The sequence below is a fragment of the Eptesicus fuscus genome, chromosome 13 (genome assembly GCF_027574615.1).
Source record: "Eptesicus fuscus isolate TK198812 chromosome 13, DD_ASM_mEF_20220401, whole genome shotgun sequence".
NCBI lineage: Eukaryota > Metazoa > Chordata > Mammalia > Chiroptera > Vespertilionidae > Eptesicus > Eptesicus fuscus.
The window spans coordinates 54,431,857-54,450,560 of record NC_072485.1 but is presented as its reverse complement, the minus strand read 5'-3'; the positions used below and the strand labels follow the sequence as shown (position 1 = coordinate 54,450,560).

The following is an 18,704-nucleotide window of genomic DNA, read 5'->3' as shown; positions in this document are numbered from 1 at the left end:
GTATTAAAGGGTGGCGGCATAAGGAAGGTTGAGAACCCCTGCCTTACAGGGATCTCACCCTGTGAATCTTAGAGTCACAAAGCATAGTACTTGGAAAGGCGCTTAGAGATCATTGCCACCCTCTTTCACGTGCAGATGAAATAACAATGATGTGCCCTGCTTGAGGGCACAACATTCGTAGCTAAGTTTGATGACAGAAAGTCATTACTGGTTTTCCCGGTGGGACATGGGGAGAAGGGACAAGAGCTAGCCCTAGCACTTTGTTTCTATTTCCCTTCATTATTTCTTCTCTTAGCCATCCCAGGTAATTCGATTTTATCAGAAGGAACTCCCCTGCTGTCCTCAAAAGCGACATAGGGGAGCTGGGGCATTGGAAGGGGAAGGTGAGGAGTATCATTGGATAAGCTGGGGATGCTAAGGGCTCCTCTCACCTGGCAAGTCTGGTGTTCTGGGGATGGAGCTACCTTCTAAGTGTGGGTTGCATATAGTAGCCTCTTGAGAATGAGCTTATGAAATCTCATTTGTATATAGACTCTGAGATACTGTCGGGGTGAGAAAGGTAGAGCGGGTAAATAAAGGGGTTCCCATGCTTTTTTCATCCTTGGTTTATTTTATTTCTAGGGTGCAAATAGCTATGGGCAACTTGGCCTTGGCCATAAGGAGGACGTGTTTTTGCCCCAACAACTGAAGGACTTCTGTAAACCTGTGTGTGTCAGGAGGATCACGGGAGGAGGGGGCCACTCTGCTGTTGTCACAGGTAACTTTCTTTCAAGAGTACATAGCCCCTTGTTTTCTTCTTTAGACATTTCCCCCTAGGATGTTCTGTTACCATCTTTCAGCCTTTTGTATTTTGCAGAGGAAAACATTTTTGTAAAAGAGTCAAGTTGTTAGCAGAGAATCCTAGATTGTCAGAGCTGAAAGGGCTTGAGAGATCTTCTGGGCTCTCCAGAAACCTCCCACCTCCCTCCCCCTCTTCCCATCTCATTACACAAATGAGGCTCAAAGAAGAAAACTGCTTAAGATTATAAGACATATTGTGTGGCAGAGTTGCAAAATATATCACATTTTATACCATATATTGCTATTTAACTTCCACATATGAGTTAGAAGTCTGCAATTAGCTTGAATATTCCTTGAGAGCAAGAACTTTATATTTCCCTTAATTTCCCTCCCAATACCTAGGATAGAACTTAACAAGTACTACAAGTGCTACAGTATTGTGAAAGAGGGCATGGTGCATCCTGGTGAAGAACACAAACTCTGGGTTCAAGTCCTGGTTCTGTTATTTATTATCTGTATGGCCTTAGACAAATTACTTAATTCCTCTGTGTCAGTTTCTTCTCTATTACATGGGGACACTAATGGTGGATAAAAAGAATCAATGAATGAACGGCTGCCTTTTATGGGTCCTTGGCACGTTTGGACCCATAAAGTAATATTAAAAATTACATTTTACAACTGTATTGATGTAAAGATTAATATAATCCAGGCTAGATTTAGTATTATATGTTCATTATTATTACATTTATTTTTCTGATTTTATTTTTTAAAAATATATTTTTAGTGATTTCAGAGAGGAAGGGAGAGGGAGAGAGAGTTAGAAACATCAAAGATGAGAGAGAATCATTGATTAGCTGCCTCTTGCATGGCCCCCACTGGGGATTGAGCCTGCATCCCAGGTATGTGCCCTGACTGGGAATCAAACTCTGATCTCCTGGTTCATAGGCCATTGCTCAACCATTGAGCCACACCAGCTGTGGTTTTTCTGATTTTAAAAGAATTTAAAATTAACACATTTTTGCGGGCCTCTAAAAGTATTGTGGGCCCTAGGCACTGTGCTTAAAGGATAAGTTGGCCCCACGCAGAAACCTCTTAGAACAGTACTTGGCACTTTCCAAGGGCAGAATAGATTTGGCTTTATTGTTACAGTAGGTGCTCAATTTGGCGATTAGTTGGCCACTACTGTAGCACTTGGAGTTTCCATTTAGATATTAGATTTGAGTCCCTTGGCCTAGTGCCATTTGGTTCAGTGCACATTAACATACACGGCTTATCAATGTGGGTGGGAGAAGATCTTTGGCAGTTGTAATTTCCCCTGTGCGCACTATCACCAAAGCCTTTGTATTTTACAGATGGAGGAAGCCTTTTTGTTTGTGGCCTGAACAAAGATGGGCAGTTGGGGCTTGGTCACACGGAGGATGTTCTGTATTTTACACCCTGCAAATCCCTCATTGGCTGTCCCATCCAACAGGTGGCCTGTGGCTGGGACTTTACCATTATTCTCACAGGTGAGTTCACTCCTAGGGGAATCTTTGTCACCACAAAGGCTTTGAGTGAGAAGAGCACGATGGTGGTGATGCTGATGAAATGAAAGCCTTTTGGGTTTAACACACACACACAAATGTTCTCTATGGTTGTCAAAGAAAGTTATGAGGAGTCTTTTGCAAGGAGAGTTTAAACAGTAAAACTTTGGGCAGGAAAACTTTTAAAATATATATATATATTTTTATTGACTTCAGAAAGGAAGGGAGAGGGGAAGAGAGCTAGAAACATCAATGATAAGAGAGAATCATTGATTGGTTGCCTCCTGCACCCCCTACTGGGGATAGAGCCTGCAACCCAGGCATGTGCCCTTGACCGGAATTGAATTCGGGACCCTTCAGTTCCCATGCTGATGCTCTATCCACTGAGCCAGACCGGCTAGGGCTGGGCTAGAAAACTTTTGCCGGAGACTGGGGAATGAACCAGATCACCTTTGGTGGCCACTTCCCGTCCCAGAAGTTCATGATAGCTGCACGGCTGGGCTAGGTGGACAGTAGTGCCAGCTACGGTTACTCACAGGGGAACGTTGTAGGTGTGTGAGGAAATCAGAAGTTGCCACAACAGTGATGGTAGCTTTCGCCTTCCAAAATATGAATATGATTGTTCAGAACTGTTCTGTTTCTGTGAAGCCAGAGAGTAGAATAGGATGTAGAGGGAAATGGGCAAAGAATTAATAGAATACAGTTGCTCCTCTGTATCCACAGGTTTCACATCTGTGGATTCAACCAACTGCTGATCAAAAACAGTAGTATATACAGTCAGTGTTTTCAATCAGTGGTTGGAAATTCAAGAATGCAGACGGCCAACTGTATGCATTGTCCCATGCTATTTTATATAAGGGACTTGAGTATCCTTGAATTTTGGTATCTGCAGAGGGTCCTGGAACCGATCCCCTGCAAATACTGAGGGACCACTGTAATGCTCTTGGGAATCAGTTGACAATAAATACTTTGTCAGCTGACTTCTCCCTGGAAATATTTTTGCCCCATCTAGCTGGCCATTCTGGATTCAAAGGACCATCTATAATTTCTGACTAAAGTCCCTCATTGTCACAGTCCTCTGGCAAGAGCATCTTCTGATCATGTAACCCCACCAACCCCAGCCCTGCCTCAAACCCCTGTGGATTCTCACATGCATAGCTCACTCCCTAAGCGTTTTAGCACATGGCCTTCGATTACTGTTCCCCACCCACTCCTGTTGCCTTGGCTCTTATTCTCCTCACTCCCTTTTCTTTCTGATAATACCAAATAGTACATGTTCTTTGCCTGGAACAGCCCCTCTCTTGTCTCTCTGGTGAACTCTTGTCCCGTCATTAGAGCCCTGCTAGGGTGTCTCCATCTCTCTTCTATGGAGGGGTTTCGTACTGTGTGTTGAATATGGTAGTAATTATTAGCATCTAAATAATAGCTATCATTTATGAAGTGCTCATTGTGGGGCTGGGTTGGGGTTTTAGGGAGTCATAGATAACACTCTGTTTCCTGTTCATATTTGGAACCAATTGTGAGAAAGGTATAGAGACAGGTGGAGATCAAACTGTTGGCTTTTTACTGATAAAGGCTAATTTGGAGGACAGGGTTCATTGTCAGGCCAAGTGGTTCTTTGGTCCAAACTTATCCCCAAAACTCTAGGCCTTTCCCACAGTGGAAACCCGTACTATGTGTCAGCCCAGAGTGCCTGAGCGGAAGGTGCCAAGCCACACGTGTTCTGTTCTTCCTTCTCCCAAACTCACCAACTGGTTAGGTTACCCCTCCTCCGCTAGAAAGTGGTGAGAATGGGAAAGGCAAGGAGAAAGGTCTGAAGTGTTAAAATAATGGAAATTGTGTTACATGGAAACATGAAAAGTGGGGAATAAGTATCCTTCTATCCCAACAGTGGGCCCTGGGCTGTGTTTCACACAGCTAATCTGTCACAGTTGGCACTGTAAGGGATAGTCTGTGTAAGACAGCCATGCCCAGGGTGTTTATTCCTAGAGCAACAATGAAAGCAGGGACCATGGTTTGAATGTACCGAAGCACAGGGCCCTCACTCCTTCCTCTCATTCCCTTTGCTCCTTCAGTGTTTACCCACTGGTCACAGATCTCTTACTACTTAGATTGTGACTTAAGTATTTGTATTTTGCAGAAAATGGTCAGGTTCTGTCGTGTGGATCCAACTCCTTTGGCCAATTAGGAGTTCCTCATGGGCCTCAAAGATGTGTGGTTCCCCAGGCCATTGAGGTAAGGACATCACCTAATATGCACCTTGCCCGTGTCCTGTTAAAGAATTTCCAGGGTATTACAGTTATTCCTCCGCAGACTGGCTAGGTCCCTGGAAGCTGAAAAACAGTTTTTTTCTGAGAAAAATTATCTTGGGGGCATGAAGGTTGCGAGTGGAAAAAAAACCAAACCCTCTGTTAGTCCTCATACACTTTATAAATTTTTGTGAAACAAAACAGTAAAGATTATATGTCATAAAGACATTAATGACTTATTATAATTCTAAAATTAGTAATAATGGGAACTATGTTAGAAATTGGTCCAGATAGAAGTGACTTACCTATCTATAGACACTAAAACTAGGCAAATGGTATAAGCCAGTGTTGTCTAATCATCATCCTACTTAATAAAAGGGTAACATGTAAATTATCATCACTCCGCTACGCCCACGACTGGGCCAGCGGGAGGCGCAGGGGGCGGGACTCGGGGTGGCCGGGGAAGTCGATTGGGCCGACGGGACGCTGAGCTCGTGTTGCCAGCGGCGGCGCGAGCTCAGCATCTGCGCCATGGCTGTGCTGCGGAACAGAAGGGGCCTCTGGGGCAGTGAGCTCACGTCCTGCTGTGGACCATCAAAAGCGGGGGAGCTGGGTGCCTGTCTGCTCCGGCACCAGGCCTTTTGGAAGCCTCCACCGAGCCGGAGGCTTCCGAAAGGCCTGGTGCACCAGCGGACAGGCACCCAGCTCCACCGCGATCGAAAGCGAAAGCGTGTAGGGGACCCTACATGTGCATGATTCAATCATGTACTGGGCCTCTAGTATATAATAAAGAGGTAATATGCAAATTGACCATCACTCTTGCACAAGATGGCTGCCCCCATGTAGTCACAAAATGGCCATCACAAGATGGCCAGAAAGGGAGGGCAGTTAGGGGCAACCAGGCCAGCAGGGGAGGGCAGTTGGGGGCAACCAGGCCTGCAGGGGAGGGCAGTTGGGGGGGACCAGGCCTGCAGGGGAGGGCAGTTGGGGGTGACCAGGCCTGCAGGGGAGGGCAGTTGGGGGCGACCAGGCTGGCAGGGGAGTGGTTAGGGGGTGATCAGGCTGGTGGGCAGGCGAGTGGTTGGGAGCCAGCAGTTCCAGATTGTGAGATGGATGTCCGACTGCCGGTTTAGGCCAGATTCCTGAGGGGTCCCATATTGGAGAGGGTGCAGGCTGGGCTGATGGACACCCCCCCAACCCCCCAGTGCACGAATTTTGTGCACTGGGCCTCTAGTAGAAATATAATGTGCATTGCGTGCTTCTCGGCCTTTTGGCTAAGATCAAGTGTAGAAATATAATGTGAACCATATACTAGATGCACTGGTTAATAATGCAGATCTTTTTCAATGGATGGAGTTACACATATGTTGATATATATGCGATTTGATATGTATGCTGTTTTGTTGTATTGCTCCTTCAGATTACTACTTGTTCCGATCGATGGCACACGCACTTTCTGAGCAGCACTCCAAAACGTACGAAGAAGTGGAAAATTGGGTCTCTGAATGATCTGCCTCAAAACAAGAAAAGTTCTATTGGGACGGTAACCACAAATTACATGAAAGATGGGGGAAATGTGTAGCTAGCGATGGACGTTACTTTGAATAAAACACTTTTGATGTTTCTCTTGAAGTTATCGTGTTTTCTTTGATTACAAAATCCGCATTATTATGGTTAATAATGCAGGTTAACTATTAACCTATTAATAGTGCGGATTGCCGAAACCGGTTTGGCTCAGTGGATAGAGCGTCGGTCTGCAGACTGGAGGGTCCCAGGTTCGATTCTGGTCATGTACATTGGTTGTGGGCACATCCCCCAGTGGGGGGTGTGCAGAAGGCAGCTGGTCGATGTCTCTCTCTCATCGATGTTTCTAGCTCTCTATCCCTCTCCCTTCCTCTCTGTGAAAAATCAATAAAATATATTTTAAAAAAAATAGTGCGGATTAACTCTTAACTGGTTAATAATGCAGATTAACTATTAAACGATCAATAATTGGGATTTTGTAATCCAAATGAAACACAGTAATTTCAAGAGAAACATCAAAAGTGCTTTATTCAAAGTAACGTCCATCTCTAGCTACACATTTCCCCCATCTTTCAGGTAATTTGTGGATACCGTCCCAATAGAACTTTTCTTGTTTTGAAACAAACCATTCAGAGATCCAATTTTCCACTTCTTCGTACGTTTTGAAGTGCTGCTCAGAAAGTGCGAATGCCTTCTATTGGAACAAGTTGTAATCTGAAGGAGCAAGGTCTGGTGAATACGGCGGGGTGGGTGGGTTAATACTTGCCAGGCAAGATCTTTTAACGTGTCTTTAACTGGTTTTGAAGTGTGTAATGGTGTGTAATGGTGTGTCATCATGAAGCAAAATTACTTTGCTGTGTCTTCTGGCACATTCTGGTGGTTTTATGATCAAAGTGTGGTTCAAATTGATTATTTGTTGTCAGTATTGATCAGTATTAACAGTTTCACCTGGTTTTAGAAGTTCATAATACACCACACCTTCCTGATCCCACCAAACGCAGAACATTGTCTTTTTTCCAAAGTGATTTGGCCTTGCAGTTGATGTTGATGGTTGGTCTGGATCAACCCATGATTTTGTGCATTTGAGATTCTCAAAATAAGTCCACTTTTCATTGCTGGTCACAATTCGATGCAAAAAAGACTTTCTTTCGTGCCGTTGAAGCAACATTTTACTGATGACTTTTCAGTTTTCCATTTGTCTTTCATTCAGTTGATGTGGCACCCATTTTCCTTCCTTTAAAATCTTTCCCATTGCTTGTAAATGATCGGAAATTGTGTGCTGAGCAACGTTTAATCTTTCTGCAAGTTGTTTTTGAGTTTGACACACATTTTCATCCAATAATGCTTGTAATTGTTGGTCTTCAAACTTTTTCGGTTGACCTGAACGTTCTTTGTCTTTCACATAGATATCATCACTTTTAAAGCATTTAAATCAGCGTTCACAAGTATCTTGAGATGGAGCATGTTCACCATAAGCTTCCCGAAGTATACGATAACTGCACTTTTCTTCAAAATAAAGTAATGAATTAAAACTTCCCGCAAATGCTCTTTTTTTGGCATGAAATTCGACATTTTTAAGCATAAAAATATCGATGATGTTAACACCTTCAGAAAATTTGACATAGGAAGTTTTGAAGCTTGCTGTCAATACAACAAAATAGCATACATATCAAATTGCTTATATATCAACATATGTGTAACTCCATCTATTGAAAAAAATCCGCATTATTAACCGGTACACCTAGTATGTAATTTAAAAATTTCTAATAGCAACATTTAAAAAAATAAAGAGAAATGGGTGAGATTAATTTTGAAAATAACAACTTTATTGAGATATAATTTGCATATCATAACATTTACCCTTAAAAAATGTATGATTTAGTGTTTTTTAATATTTTCACAGAGATGTGCAGCCTTCACCATGATCTAATTTTAGAACATATTCATTACCAGGAAAGAAACTGTACCCAATAGCAATCACTTCTTATTCTCCCCTCCCCTCACCCCTTGACAACTACTAATCTATCTCTATGGATTTGCCTATGTTGGGCGTTTCATACAAATGAAATTATATAATATGTGTTCTTTTTTTTTTTATTATGTGGCTTTTTATATCTGCCTTCTTTCACGTCACGTGATATTTTCAAGTTTTATTCATGTTGTGGTATGTAGGCAAAATTAATTTGAATAACTTTTAAATTAATCCAATGTATCCAAACTATTATCAGTTCATTTTATGTCATTACTATATACTTTTATTCATGAGATATTTTGTGTTCTTTATTTTATACTAACTTGAACTCTGGTGTACATTTTTTACTTACAATATGTCTGTATTCAGTCTGGTCACATTTCAGTTGTTCAGTAGTCACACATAGCTAGACACTACCATATTGAACAGCTTGAGTATAGAACAGGACTCCTGGCCCTAGTTCAGAACTCTTCACTGCATCATATTTAAGATAAGATGTACAAATTTTGGTGACGTTTATCGTGTAAGTGACCATAATAGGACTGTGGAATATTTTAAAAGAAATATGCTGGGATCCAAAATGAGTTTTGCCACCTAAGCTGCTCCACTCCTATCTAATTTCCTAAAACTCTGACTCAGAGTGGGAGATCTGTTTTCAAGGGAGAGAGCTTGGTGTGCTTCTGTCATCTTGCTGAATTACAATTGCTGGTCTGCGGGGTATTACTTGGGTCATGGTTTCCATGGTGCTTTAGTCTGTTTGGGCTGCTATAACAACGTACCATAGACTGGGTGGCTTAAACAGCAAGCACTTATTTCTCACGGTTCTGAAGGCTGGGAAGAGCAAGGCACCAGCAGACTGGGTATCTGGTGAGGGCCCACCTCCTCGTTCACAGACAGCCGTCTTCCTGCTGCGTCCTTCTATGGCAGGAGAGGCAAAGGAGCTCTCCGGGATCTTTTTTAAAAAAATCCTCATCCGAGGATATTTTCCCATTGATTTTTCAGAGAGAGTGGAAGGGAGGGGGAGAGACAGAGAGAAAGAAACATCGATGTGAGAGAGACACATTGATTGGTTACCTGCCACATGTGCCCCGACTGGGGACGGGGATTGAACCTGCAACCAAGGTACGTGTGCCCTTGGCCAGAATCAAACCCGGGACCCTCAGTCTGAGGGCCAGTGCTCCCACTCCTGAGTCAAACCAGCTAGGGCTGAGAACCTATTTTTATAACTACCACAAGGCATCTTGGAGCGGACATCCCTACACATATTTGGAAAGCATTGTCAGAAGCTACAGAAGCTACAGCCAATAGGTTTGGCTTCACCTAAGGAGATAAATGGAACAGTGCAAAGATGGAACAGATGCCTGGGGAGGTGGTGAGCCCATGTGGCTGGAAGTAGGTGTTTGGCAGGGGTTGGATGGCCACTTGGCGGGGTGTTGTGCATCGGCTCCTAGTGTTGGATGGGGATTGGATTAGATCCAAGGTCTGCAAACTAGACCCTTGGTAAATAAAGTTTTATTGGAACACAGCCATGCCCATTTATTATGTTACAGTGGCAGAGGAGAGTAGTGTGACAGAAACCATATGGCCTGCAAAGTCTGAAATATTCACACCCTAGCTGGTTTGGCTCAGGGTGGGAGCACTGGCCCTCGGACTGAGGGTCCCGGGTTTGATTCTGGTCAAGGGCACGCGTACATTGGTTGCAGGCTCAACCCCCGGCCCCAGTTGTGGCACGTGCGGCAGGCAACCAATCAATGTGTGTCTGTCACATCGATGTTTCTCTTTCTCTGTATCTCCCCCTCTCTTCCACTCTGAAAATCAATGGAAAAGTATGAGGATTAAAAAAGGATGAGGATTGCCGAAACCGGTTTGGCTCAGTGGATAGAGCGTCGGTCTGTGGACTGAAAGGTCCCGAGTTCGATTCCAGTCAAGGGCACGTACCTTGGCTGCGGGCACATCCCCAGTAGGAGGTGTGTGGGAGGCAGCTGATCGATGTTTCTCTCTCATTGATGTTTCTAACTCTCTATCCCTCTCCCTTCCTCTCTGTGAAAAATCAATAAAATATATTTAAAAAAAAATAAAAAAGGATGAGGATTAAAAAAAAACAGATCCTAGAGAGCTCCTTTGGGTTTCGGGCTCAATCCCCAGTAGGGGGCGTGCAGGAGGCAGCCGATCAATGATTCTGTCTCATCATTGATGTTTCTATCTCTCTCTCTCTCCCCTCCCTCCCCCTTCCTCTCTGAAATCAATAAAAATATATTTAAAAAATATATATTTATAAAAAAATAAAATATTTACTATCTGGCCCTTTATAGAAAATGTTTGCCAACCATTGTACTGGATGAACTTGAAGGTCCCTCCCATCTGTGAGAGGCATTGTGACATGGTATTTTAAAAATATTTTAGGGATGCATGTGGAGGTGTTTATGAATGGGGGCTCTAAACCAATCAGACACATAATGCGGGCCATGCTGCATTGCATTTGGGCATCAATTACATAACAGTTTGGAGATGGATGATTCTGAGGTCTCAACCCTTTTCTCTGTTTTGACAGCTCCTGAGAGAGGAGGTTGTTAGTATTGCTGCTGGACTGAGGCATGCGTTAGCTGCTACAGGTGATCATTTTGCTTTTATTTTCTAAATAGATGTGTAATAAGGAGAAACAGAATTTTTAGAAGAAGTCAACTATAAGGAGTAACTCAGTGTCTTCCTCCTCTGCACTTGTGATTAAAGGGAGGGACGTAAGGCTAAAGTCATGTGGGAAAGCCTTTAGCAGGCAGGGAGGAAGGAAATAAAGTTTTCCAGCTCTTTATTATGTTCTAGGCATGGGGCTAGGCTCTCTTGATTTAATCAATACCTCATTTAATCCTCACAACCGTGCGGTGATGTGAGTTAAATTTTTATATAGGAAGAAACTGAGGTCCAGAGAGGCTAAAGTGCTTGCCTAAGGTTCCACAGGGAGTGAGGTAGTAAAAGGTAGAGCTGGGGTCAGAGGCTAGGATTCCAAGGCCCACTTTCTTGGCTGTGACGGCACTAGTAGGATTTTAATGTGTATTGATTTCAGAGCTTCAAATGAGCTTGTCTCCTGAACCGAGAGAGGACGATGGATGTCAGGCTGATTGTATGTGAGGTGGAGGGTGAGGAGTCGAGAGGGACGGTGGCAGGTGGAAGAGCGGTGACTCTTTTCTCTCTCCCGTGCTCACTTTTCTGCTCCCACTCCTGGGCTGAAGGACAGCCCTAACCAGCTGTGACAGCTGAGGCTCAAGCGTTTGGTGAGTCCAGTTGTAGAGTGGGGAGAGGAGAGGAAGAGGCTGGTGTGGCCCTGTGCTGGTGGTGGTCTGGGGCTTGGTGTTACACCACTGGTATCTCTCCTCTGCTTACCAGGACACCAGTACATTAAAATAATTTAAGTTTTTCTTTTGAGGTAATGGTAGATTCACACACAGTGGTAAGAAATAAGATGGGTCTCATGCACTCTTTTCCCGGCTTCTCCCAATAGTAACATCTTTTGTAACTGTGGATGTCTGGGTGCAGTCAGGGTGCAGAACAGGCGCATCACCACAAGGACCGCTTGTCACCCTTTATAGCGACACTCACTTCCTACTTGCCCCACTCCCGTCTTAGCTCTTGACAACCACTCTTCTGTTTTCCATGTCCATAATATTGTCACTTCAAGAATATTATATAGCCCTGACTGGTTTGGCTCAGTGGATAGAGCGTTGGCCTGCGGACTGAAGGGTCCCGGGTTCGATTCCGGTCAGGGGCATGTGCCTTGGTTGCGGGCATATCCCCAGTGGGGGGTGTGCAGGGGGCGGCTGATAGATGTTTCTCTCTCGTCAATGTTTCTGACTCTCTATCCCTCTCCCTTCCTCTCTGTAAAAAATCAATAAAATATATTAAAAATAAAAAAAAAGAATATTATATAAATGGTATCATACAGCTTTCTCGGATTGGATTTCTTTTGCTCAACAAAATTCCCTGGAGATTCATCCAAATTTTGAGCATCAAATACTACTGCTGAGTAGTATTCCATGGTATAGAGGTACCAGCATATTAGCTCAGGCTGCCATAACAAAATCCCACAGCCTGGGTGGCTCACACAACAGGAATGTATTTTCTTACAGCTGTGGAGGCGAGAAGTCCAAGATCAAGGTGCTGTGAGAATTGGTTTCTGGTGAGGCCTCTGTTCCTGACTTGGAGAGTCTGCCTTCTCCCTGTGTCCTCACATGGCCTTTCCTTTATACACACATGGACAGAGACACACCACTGGTATCTCTCCTCTGCTTACCAGGACACCAGTTCTATCAGATTAAGGTCTCACTTTTATGACTCATTTAACCTTTATTGCCTCCTTATAGGCCCTATTTCCAAGAACAGTCACATTGCAGGCTAGGGCTTCCACATGAGTTTGCGGGGGACATAATTCAGTCCATAACAACCACAGTTTGCTTAACCAGTCACCCATTGCAGAACATCTGGTTGCTTCCAGAGTTTGGCTATTAAGAATAAAGCTGTAAACATTTGTGGACAAGTTTTTATGTGACCATAAATTTTCATTTCTCTGGGATAAATGCCCAGGAGTGTGATTGCTGAGTTGTATGGTAGTAATTACACTTTTATAAGCAGTAGCTTCTCTTAGAAATTAGCAGGGTGGAGAATTGCCTATCGTGGGTTTACTCCCCCATTTCCTACCAACTTTCTGTAATTGCTAGCCTTATGTATACATTTCTGTCCAGTTACAAAGCAGCATAGCTTCTATTATGTGTTGATTAATTTGATTGTAAGTCCTCCCCTCCCCCACTCGTTTTGTAAATATTTCTGCATGCATTTTTAAAAGATAAGGACTCTTTCTGAAAACATTATTAAAATATTTTTAATGATTTCACAGAGGAAGGGAGAGGGAGAGATAGAAAAATCAAGGATGAGAGAGAATTATTGATCAGCTGCCTCCTGAAAACCCCTTACTGGGGATCGAGCCTGCAACCTGGGCATGTGCCCTTGATCGGAATTGAACCCGGGTCCCTTCAGTCCGAAGACCGATGCTCTAGCCACTGAGCCAGAATGGCTAGTGCTGAAGATTAGATTTTGATTGGCTTGGTGGTAATCCCTGTGACCAGTCATAAGGCCCTTGAAGAAATAAGCTTCTCCATAATGCATGAGTTAACTGAGAATGAATTAGGAATCTTCCATAGCAGTGAAGTTCAAAGAACAATCTGGTCTTATCCAAATAAGCATTTTTTTTCTTCTTCTGTGCAATTGGGAAGCAAGTGGCATCGTGTTCCAGTGGGGAACTGGTTTGGCATCATCTGGACGGCGGTTGTGCCCTGGGCAGACCCTCCCACTGTTTTTGACAGCAAAGGAACCGAGCAGAGTGACAGGTAAGGCCCTTATTTCTCCTGAGTCCTGTATTGATTCTTTGTCAAGAAGTAGAGCCACTGGCATGCAGAACATGGGTGAATGGAGTTTTGCTTTTGGTATTGCTTGGTCTTTGTGTCTTAACTCTCTCTGTTGGTTGGTCTGTTAGTCTTGTTGGGATTTTTGTGGGCCCAGTAAAAGCATCTCTCTTCACTGACATAGTTTGGAACCCATTGAGAGGTAGATGCAAGTCAGGTATGTGGAGATCACAACGGTAGCTCTAGAACTATTCAGAGGCAGGTTGGAAGACATGGCTTAGGTGTTAAGGAATAGTGTGTAGCAATAGTAAACCTCTAAATTCTGAATCCCAGGTCGAATTTTCCTACCAGGCACTAGAGCAGCTGCATAGGGTCGGGCCCACTAAGCTGACAGCACAGCTGAGAACACATGAGGAGGCACCCTCTCTGCAAGCAGCACATCCCCAGGGGAGCACCCAGAAGGACTTGCCCAATTCCTTCTCCCAAAGGAAAGCAGGAGCCAGTGAGGATGTAGAGAGGCAGGCAGGAGTGTTCCCCGAGGGGAATCTCTCTACATGGGCACACGAGGAGTAGTCGGTAAATGTTCTGCCCACAGGTCTGTTGGTCCGTGTTTTGTTGTCCAGTTGTCTGTAGGACTTTCTCCTTTTCTCTCTTTCATGCTGGGACGCTTCATTCTTTTCTCTTCCTTCCCCACTCCCTTTCCTCTGCTCTGCACTCACTTTGTGGGCCTTTCTCTCTCTGTGTATAGCACCATGTCGTCTTCTTCCTCTTCCCGTCTCACTCTCTAACTTTGTGACCCAGTCTACTGATGGTTGGCTGTAATGAAACCTTTACAGGAAACCTCTAACTACTCTCCTCTAGGTCGGAACAAAGAGGGATTTTAGAAGGTGGTAGGAAGCGGGGAAAGAAAAGGGAAGGGTACAGTGGGGACGATGTACAAGATGTTGGGTTCATTCTGATTTTCCCAAGTGCTACAAGCTCTCCCCTTCCTCTGGGGTGAGGTTAGCCACCTGAAGGGTTGAGCTGGGGAGGGTACTCCTAGAGGAGAAGGAGGCACTGGATGGTGGACAGGCGGTCCACTTCCCATGACATTGAAACATTCAGAACATGAACTCAAACTTCCCAGACATTTTTTCCTGCCTCACCAAGGTATTTCCTGCTCCCTAGGCGCATCCTGCTTTCTCATTCTTCTGTGCCTGTGGGCAAGCTTTTACCTCTGCCTTTTCCTTTCTGTTCCCCCAGGAAAATCCTTGTAATTTTTAAGGCCTACCTCAGGTACAGCTTTCTAAGTAAAGACTTCCCCTCTTCTTGCCTCTGTCATATTTTCTCATGTGTGGATAGCGCTGTATATTGTATTGTTATGAGTTGTTTGGACACGCCAAAGATTCTGCTTTCTATTTTAGCAGAGAACTGTCACTAGAAGGAATTAGAAATGTTCTTGGATTTGATCTGAACAACCTGTTTGAGATCTGCTTGGGGCACAGCTTAGATTCAGAGTTGAGTTGGGGGAGCTTTCTGATGAGACCTTAGAACAGGTCATCAGCTTCCTGCCCTTAAAGTCTTTCATTTTTCATTCCCCCACCTAACTTCACCACCAGCAGTTCTGGAGCTGGGACCCTGGATGTCCCTCCTCACCTGGCCACCAGGGGCCCAGCGCTTCTTCTCTGGTGAATGTGGCAGAAATGTCTGCCGTGCCCCTTTCTCATTCCACAGAATACTTTAAGGTTGAGGGGCATTTTATTAAGACCCTAGTTAATGAAGCAGAAATGTCAGAAAAAAAGGGTTATAGAATGACTGAATTTCTCTAGGCCAGGTGACCACAACTTCTAGCAGAGTTGATTGGAATTATGCCTTGTCAGTAAAGGCAGTGTGAATAAGGGAGGAAAGTGTTGAGTTTGGAGATGGAAGGCAGGTTGAATTCTAATTTTACTGTGTGTTGTTAGGAAGCCTGGGTGTGCATTTTAGTGCCTGCATATGATAGTAGCTGAATGTATGAGATGCCATTTTTCTAGGCCCCCTTAGTGGACAGAGCTAGGAAATACACATATTTATACATGCGCACACCTATATCACTTTATCTGTCTCTACTAGAAACCATGAGTCTACACTGATTTCTCCAATGGCAATCCAGTATCGCATGGTCCATGCTAGCCTTCCATCTTTTCATACGTGTGTCTTTCCTCTCCTCTCTGATAGTGAGAAATCTGGCTCCTTTATCCTCAGTATATTTATTTATTTGTTCAACCCACTGGTAGGTAACCAGTTTCCCTACCACGTTAGCCATCTTCTTGGCAGTGCTCCGCTCAGACCTGCCTGCACTGGCTGAGAGGTTCTTCCAGGCACTGCTGGTGTTGCTCAGTCCCTTCTCTTCCCCGTTTGTTCTATTATAAATGTAATTTCAAAATAATTTTTTTTTTGTAGGCTTAGAGAATTCTAAAGCAGTATGTGTTGTTGCTGGGTCAGATCACTCAGCTTCATTGACAGGTAGGTACCAGCTCTTTCAGTTTAATGTGCCATCACAGTTCTGTATGTTTCTTCTTCACGTGGTGATATTGGGGTACCAGAGGGAAGAGCACAGACTTTGGAGGCAGAATTCTGTTGTCACCACTTCTGTGACCTTAGGCAAGTCACTTTACCCTCGCGGGACCATTTCCTTGTCTGTGAAATAGTTCATGGGTAGTTCTGAGAACTAAATATGACAGAACATGTAAAAACCCATATGGGCTTACTTCCTTTCCTCTGATTTTGTTTTCTCAATTGTACAATAGGGATAAGAATATCTTCCTTTCAGGGTAATTGTGATTGTCAAATCATTAACCAGCAGTAAATTTATATGTGACATATTGTTACCTTATCCATTTAATCTATTTATTTATTTATTAATTTATTTTTCCTTTTTCCCATCTAATCTATTTAAATGTCTAATATAACTATGTAAATTCTCTAGCTCTCCTCTCTGTTTAATCTCAAACTAACCTTTCAAATCCATTTATCTCCGTTTGTTCTTTCTATATTTATCTATTTTATTTAACTATATATCTCTATTTTTATTGATATTTTATCTTTCTATCTAATCTATGTATCCATATATCTATCTAAATCTAGTTATGTATCTTTTTCTAATCTACTTTGTATTTTTATTTATTTCTCTATTCCATATCTTTGTTTTTTCTATTCCATATCTTTGATATGTTCTTTTACCTAACCTTTTTCTCTCTCACACTATATCTGTCTAGCTATACATCCATCCATACATTTGACACACCCAGTCAATACAGTATTTTCAGGAAAGTGAAAGTTATCTCTTCAAAAGGTTATCTTTTTCAAAACCCAGATTCCTCTGCCCCCTGCTGGTAGACTGGAGACTATATCTCTGAGAAATTTATTTTGATTAAGACCTCACAGAGTTAAATGCGTTACATTTTTAAGCAAAGGGAAACGACTTTCATGCATAGTGTTTTAAGTGGAAGTTAAGGTATGTCCATAGTATATGTAAATTAATTCATATTAATTTCTTCAACATCACATTTGCAATGCAGCCCCACTGAGAAGCTGTTATTGTTTCTAAAGTGCAGAGACATAATGTAAGAGCTTAAATACTTTACAAACTCTGAGCTACATATAGTTTGTTACATAATGAATTTAAAACAGCCCAGAAAAGAAATGCCTACTTTTAGCCTATGTTTCATATTAGCTAGATCTGTACATAAATGTTGAAAGAGTTGAGTTGAAATGAATGCCACTTACAAAGGAAGGACTGGAGGCCGCAGGGCAGGAAGTGACTAGTTCATGAACGTCCCACAGTCAGTGAGGTTGGGGAAGGCATTCTTTTCTGAGAATAAGAGTAGGCTAAGAGATGTTTCTACTCTGTTCTAATTAATTTGAAATGGCTGGCATTATGTAAATCTAGAGATTCTCTAATTGCTTATAATATCAGTTTCTTAAAAAAATTCATATAATTTGTAAAGTTACTTATTCCATATGTGGAGTACCTTTATTTTGGTGTTTTTAAAACAGATGTTGAATTTTTATTTATTGAGATGTAATTCATGTGTAAAATTCCCCTTTTTAAATTGTACAATCTAGTGATTTTAGTATATTCACAAAGTGAATTGTTTTTGGATATTTTAAAGAAAGATTTTTAAATTGATTTTTAGAGAGAGAGGAAGGAAGAGGATAGAAAGAAACATAGATGTGAGAGAGAAACATCGATCAGCTGCCTCCTGTACCCCCTACCAGGCATTGAGCCCGCAACCTGTGATTGTGCCCTGACCGGAAATTGAACCGGCAACCTTTTGGTGCACGGGAAGATGGCCAACCAACCGGCAAAATCAGCCAGGCGTGTTTTTGGATATTTTTAATGTCAGTTAAAAGTTGTCAAGATTAATATCCCTCTTTCCTCTTCTGGTTCAAGCTTTTAACACATTGGGTCTTGTTCAGTGCTCTTGAGACCTTTTTTTGGAGTTGTAGGTTATATAACTATTTGACATTGCAGCAGACTTTAATTTTGCAACAGTGTAATGATCCGCATGTGGAAGGCCGTCTGTGTTTGCAAAGAGATGGTTTAGACTTACTAAGATAAATAGAAGCTTATTACAGACACAGGCTCATGGCCAATGGCATCTTGGTAGCTAACCAGGCCATTTAATGACTTGAGACTTATCTGAAGGTCTCCTCTGCCTTCTTGCAAAGGATCATATTTTTGCAAACTCTGGTGAAGCCCAGAGAGGCTGCATAAAATTTACCATAGAAGTGCAGAATGTCATTGCTGCAAGGTCACCTGGGTGACAAAGAAGCTCCACCTATTTACACTCCCTCATTTTAGACCTGATGGAATAGAGGCCCAGGATGTGAAGTGGTGTGCCCAATGTCAGAGTGATAGAGCAGCAGATCTGGGCCTTGAATCCTGAATCTTGGTCTAATGCCCTTTACTGATATTGTTTGGCTTTTGATCAGTTTTTGAGACTATACCAGAGTGCCCTAGGGCAGGCAGTACTGTAACGCTTTATTGGAAGGTCACAAAATACAGTGGAAGCAGAAGACCTGGCTTCTTTGTTCTGTTGAGTCCTCATCATCCATGTGATCTTGAAAGTCGTTTAACATCTTGGAGCCTTGGTTAATTTATCTTCTAGAAGAGTTCTGTCTAGTAGAAATACAATGTGAACCACCTTTCAAAAAGTAAAAAGAAACAGGTGAAATAATTTTAATAATACATTGTACTTAACCCCACATATCCAAAGTATTATTTCAATGTATAATCAATATG

General features: G+C 42.8%; 1 protein-coding gene across 1 annotated transcript in view; it reads left to right on the top strand.

Moving 5' to 3' along the window:
- Positions 1–18,704, top strand: part of SERGEF (secretion regulating guanine nucleotide exchange factor) — a 190,662-nt gene that overhangs the window by 2,145 nt on the left and 169,813 nt on the right. The window contains 6 exon segments of the mRNA XM_008149053.3: positions 622–757; positions 2,133–2,288; positions 4,444–4,538; positions 10,600–10,660; positions 13,310–13,423; positions 15,860–15,922. Coding sequence (XP_008147275.2) covers positions 622–757; positions 2,133–2,288; positions 4,444–4,538; positions 10,600–10,660; positions 13,310–13,423; positions 15,860–15,922 — 625 coding nt within the window.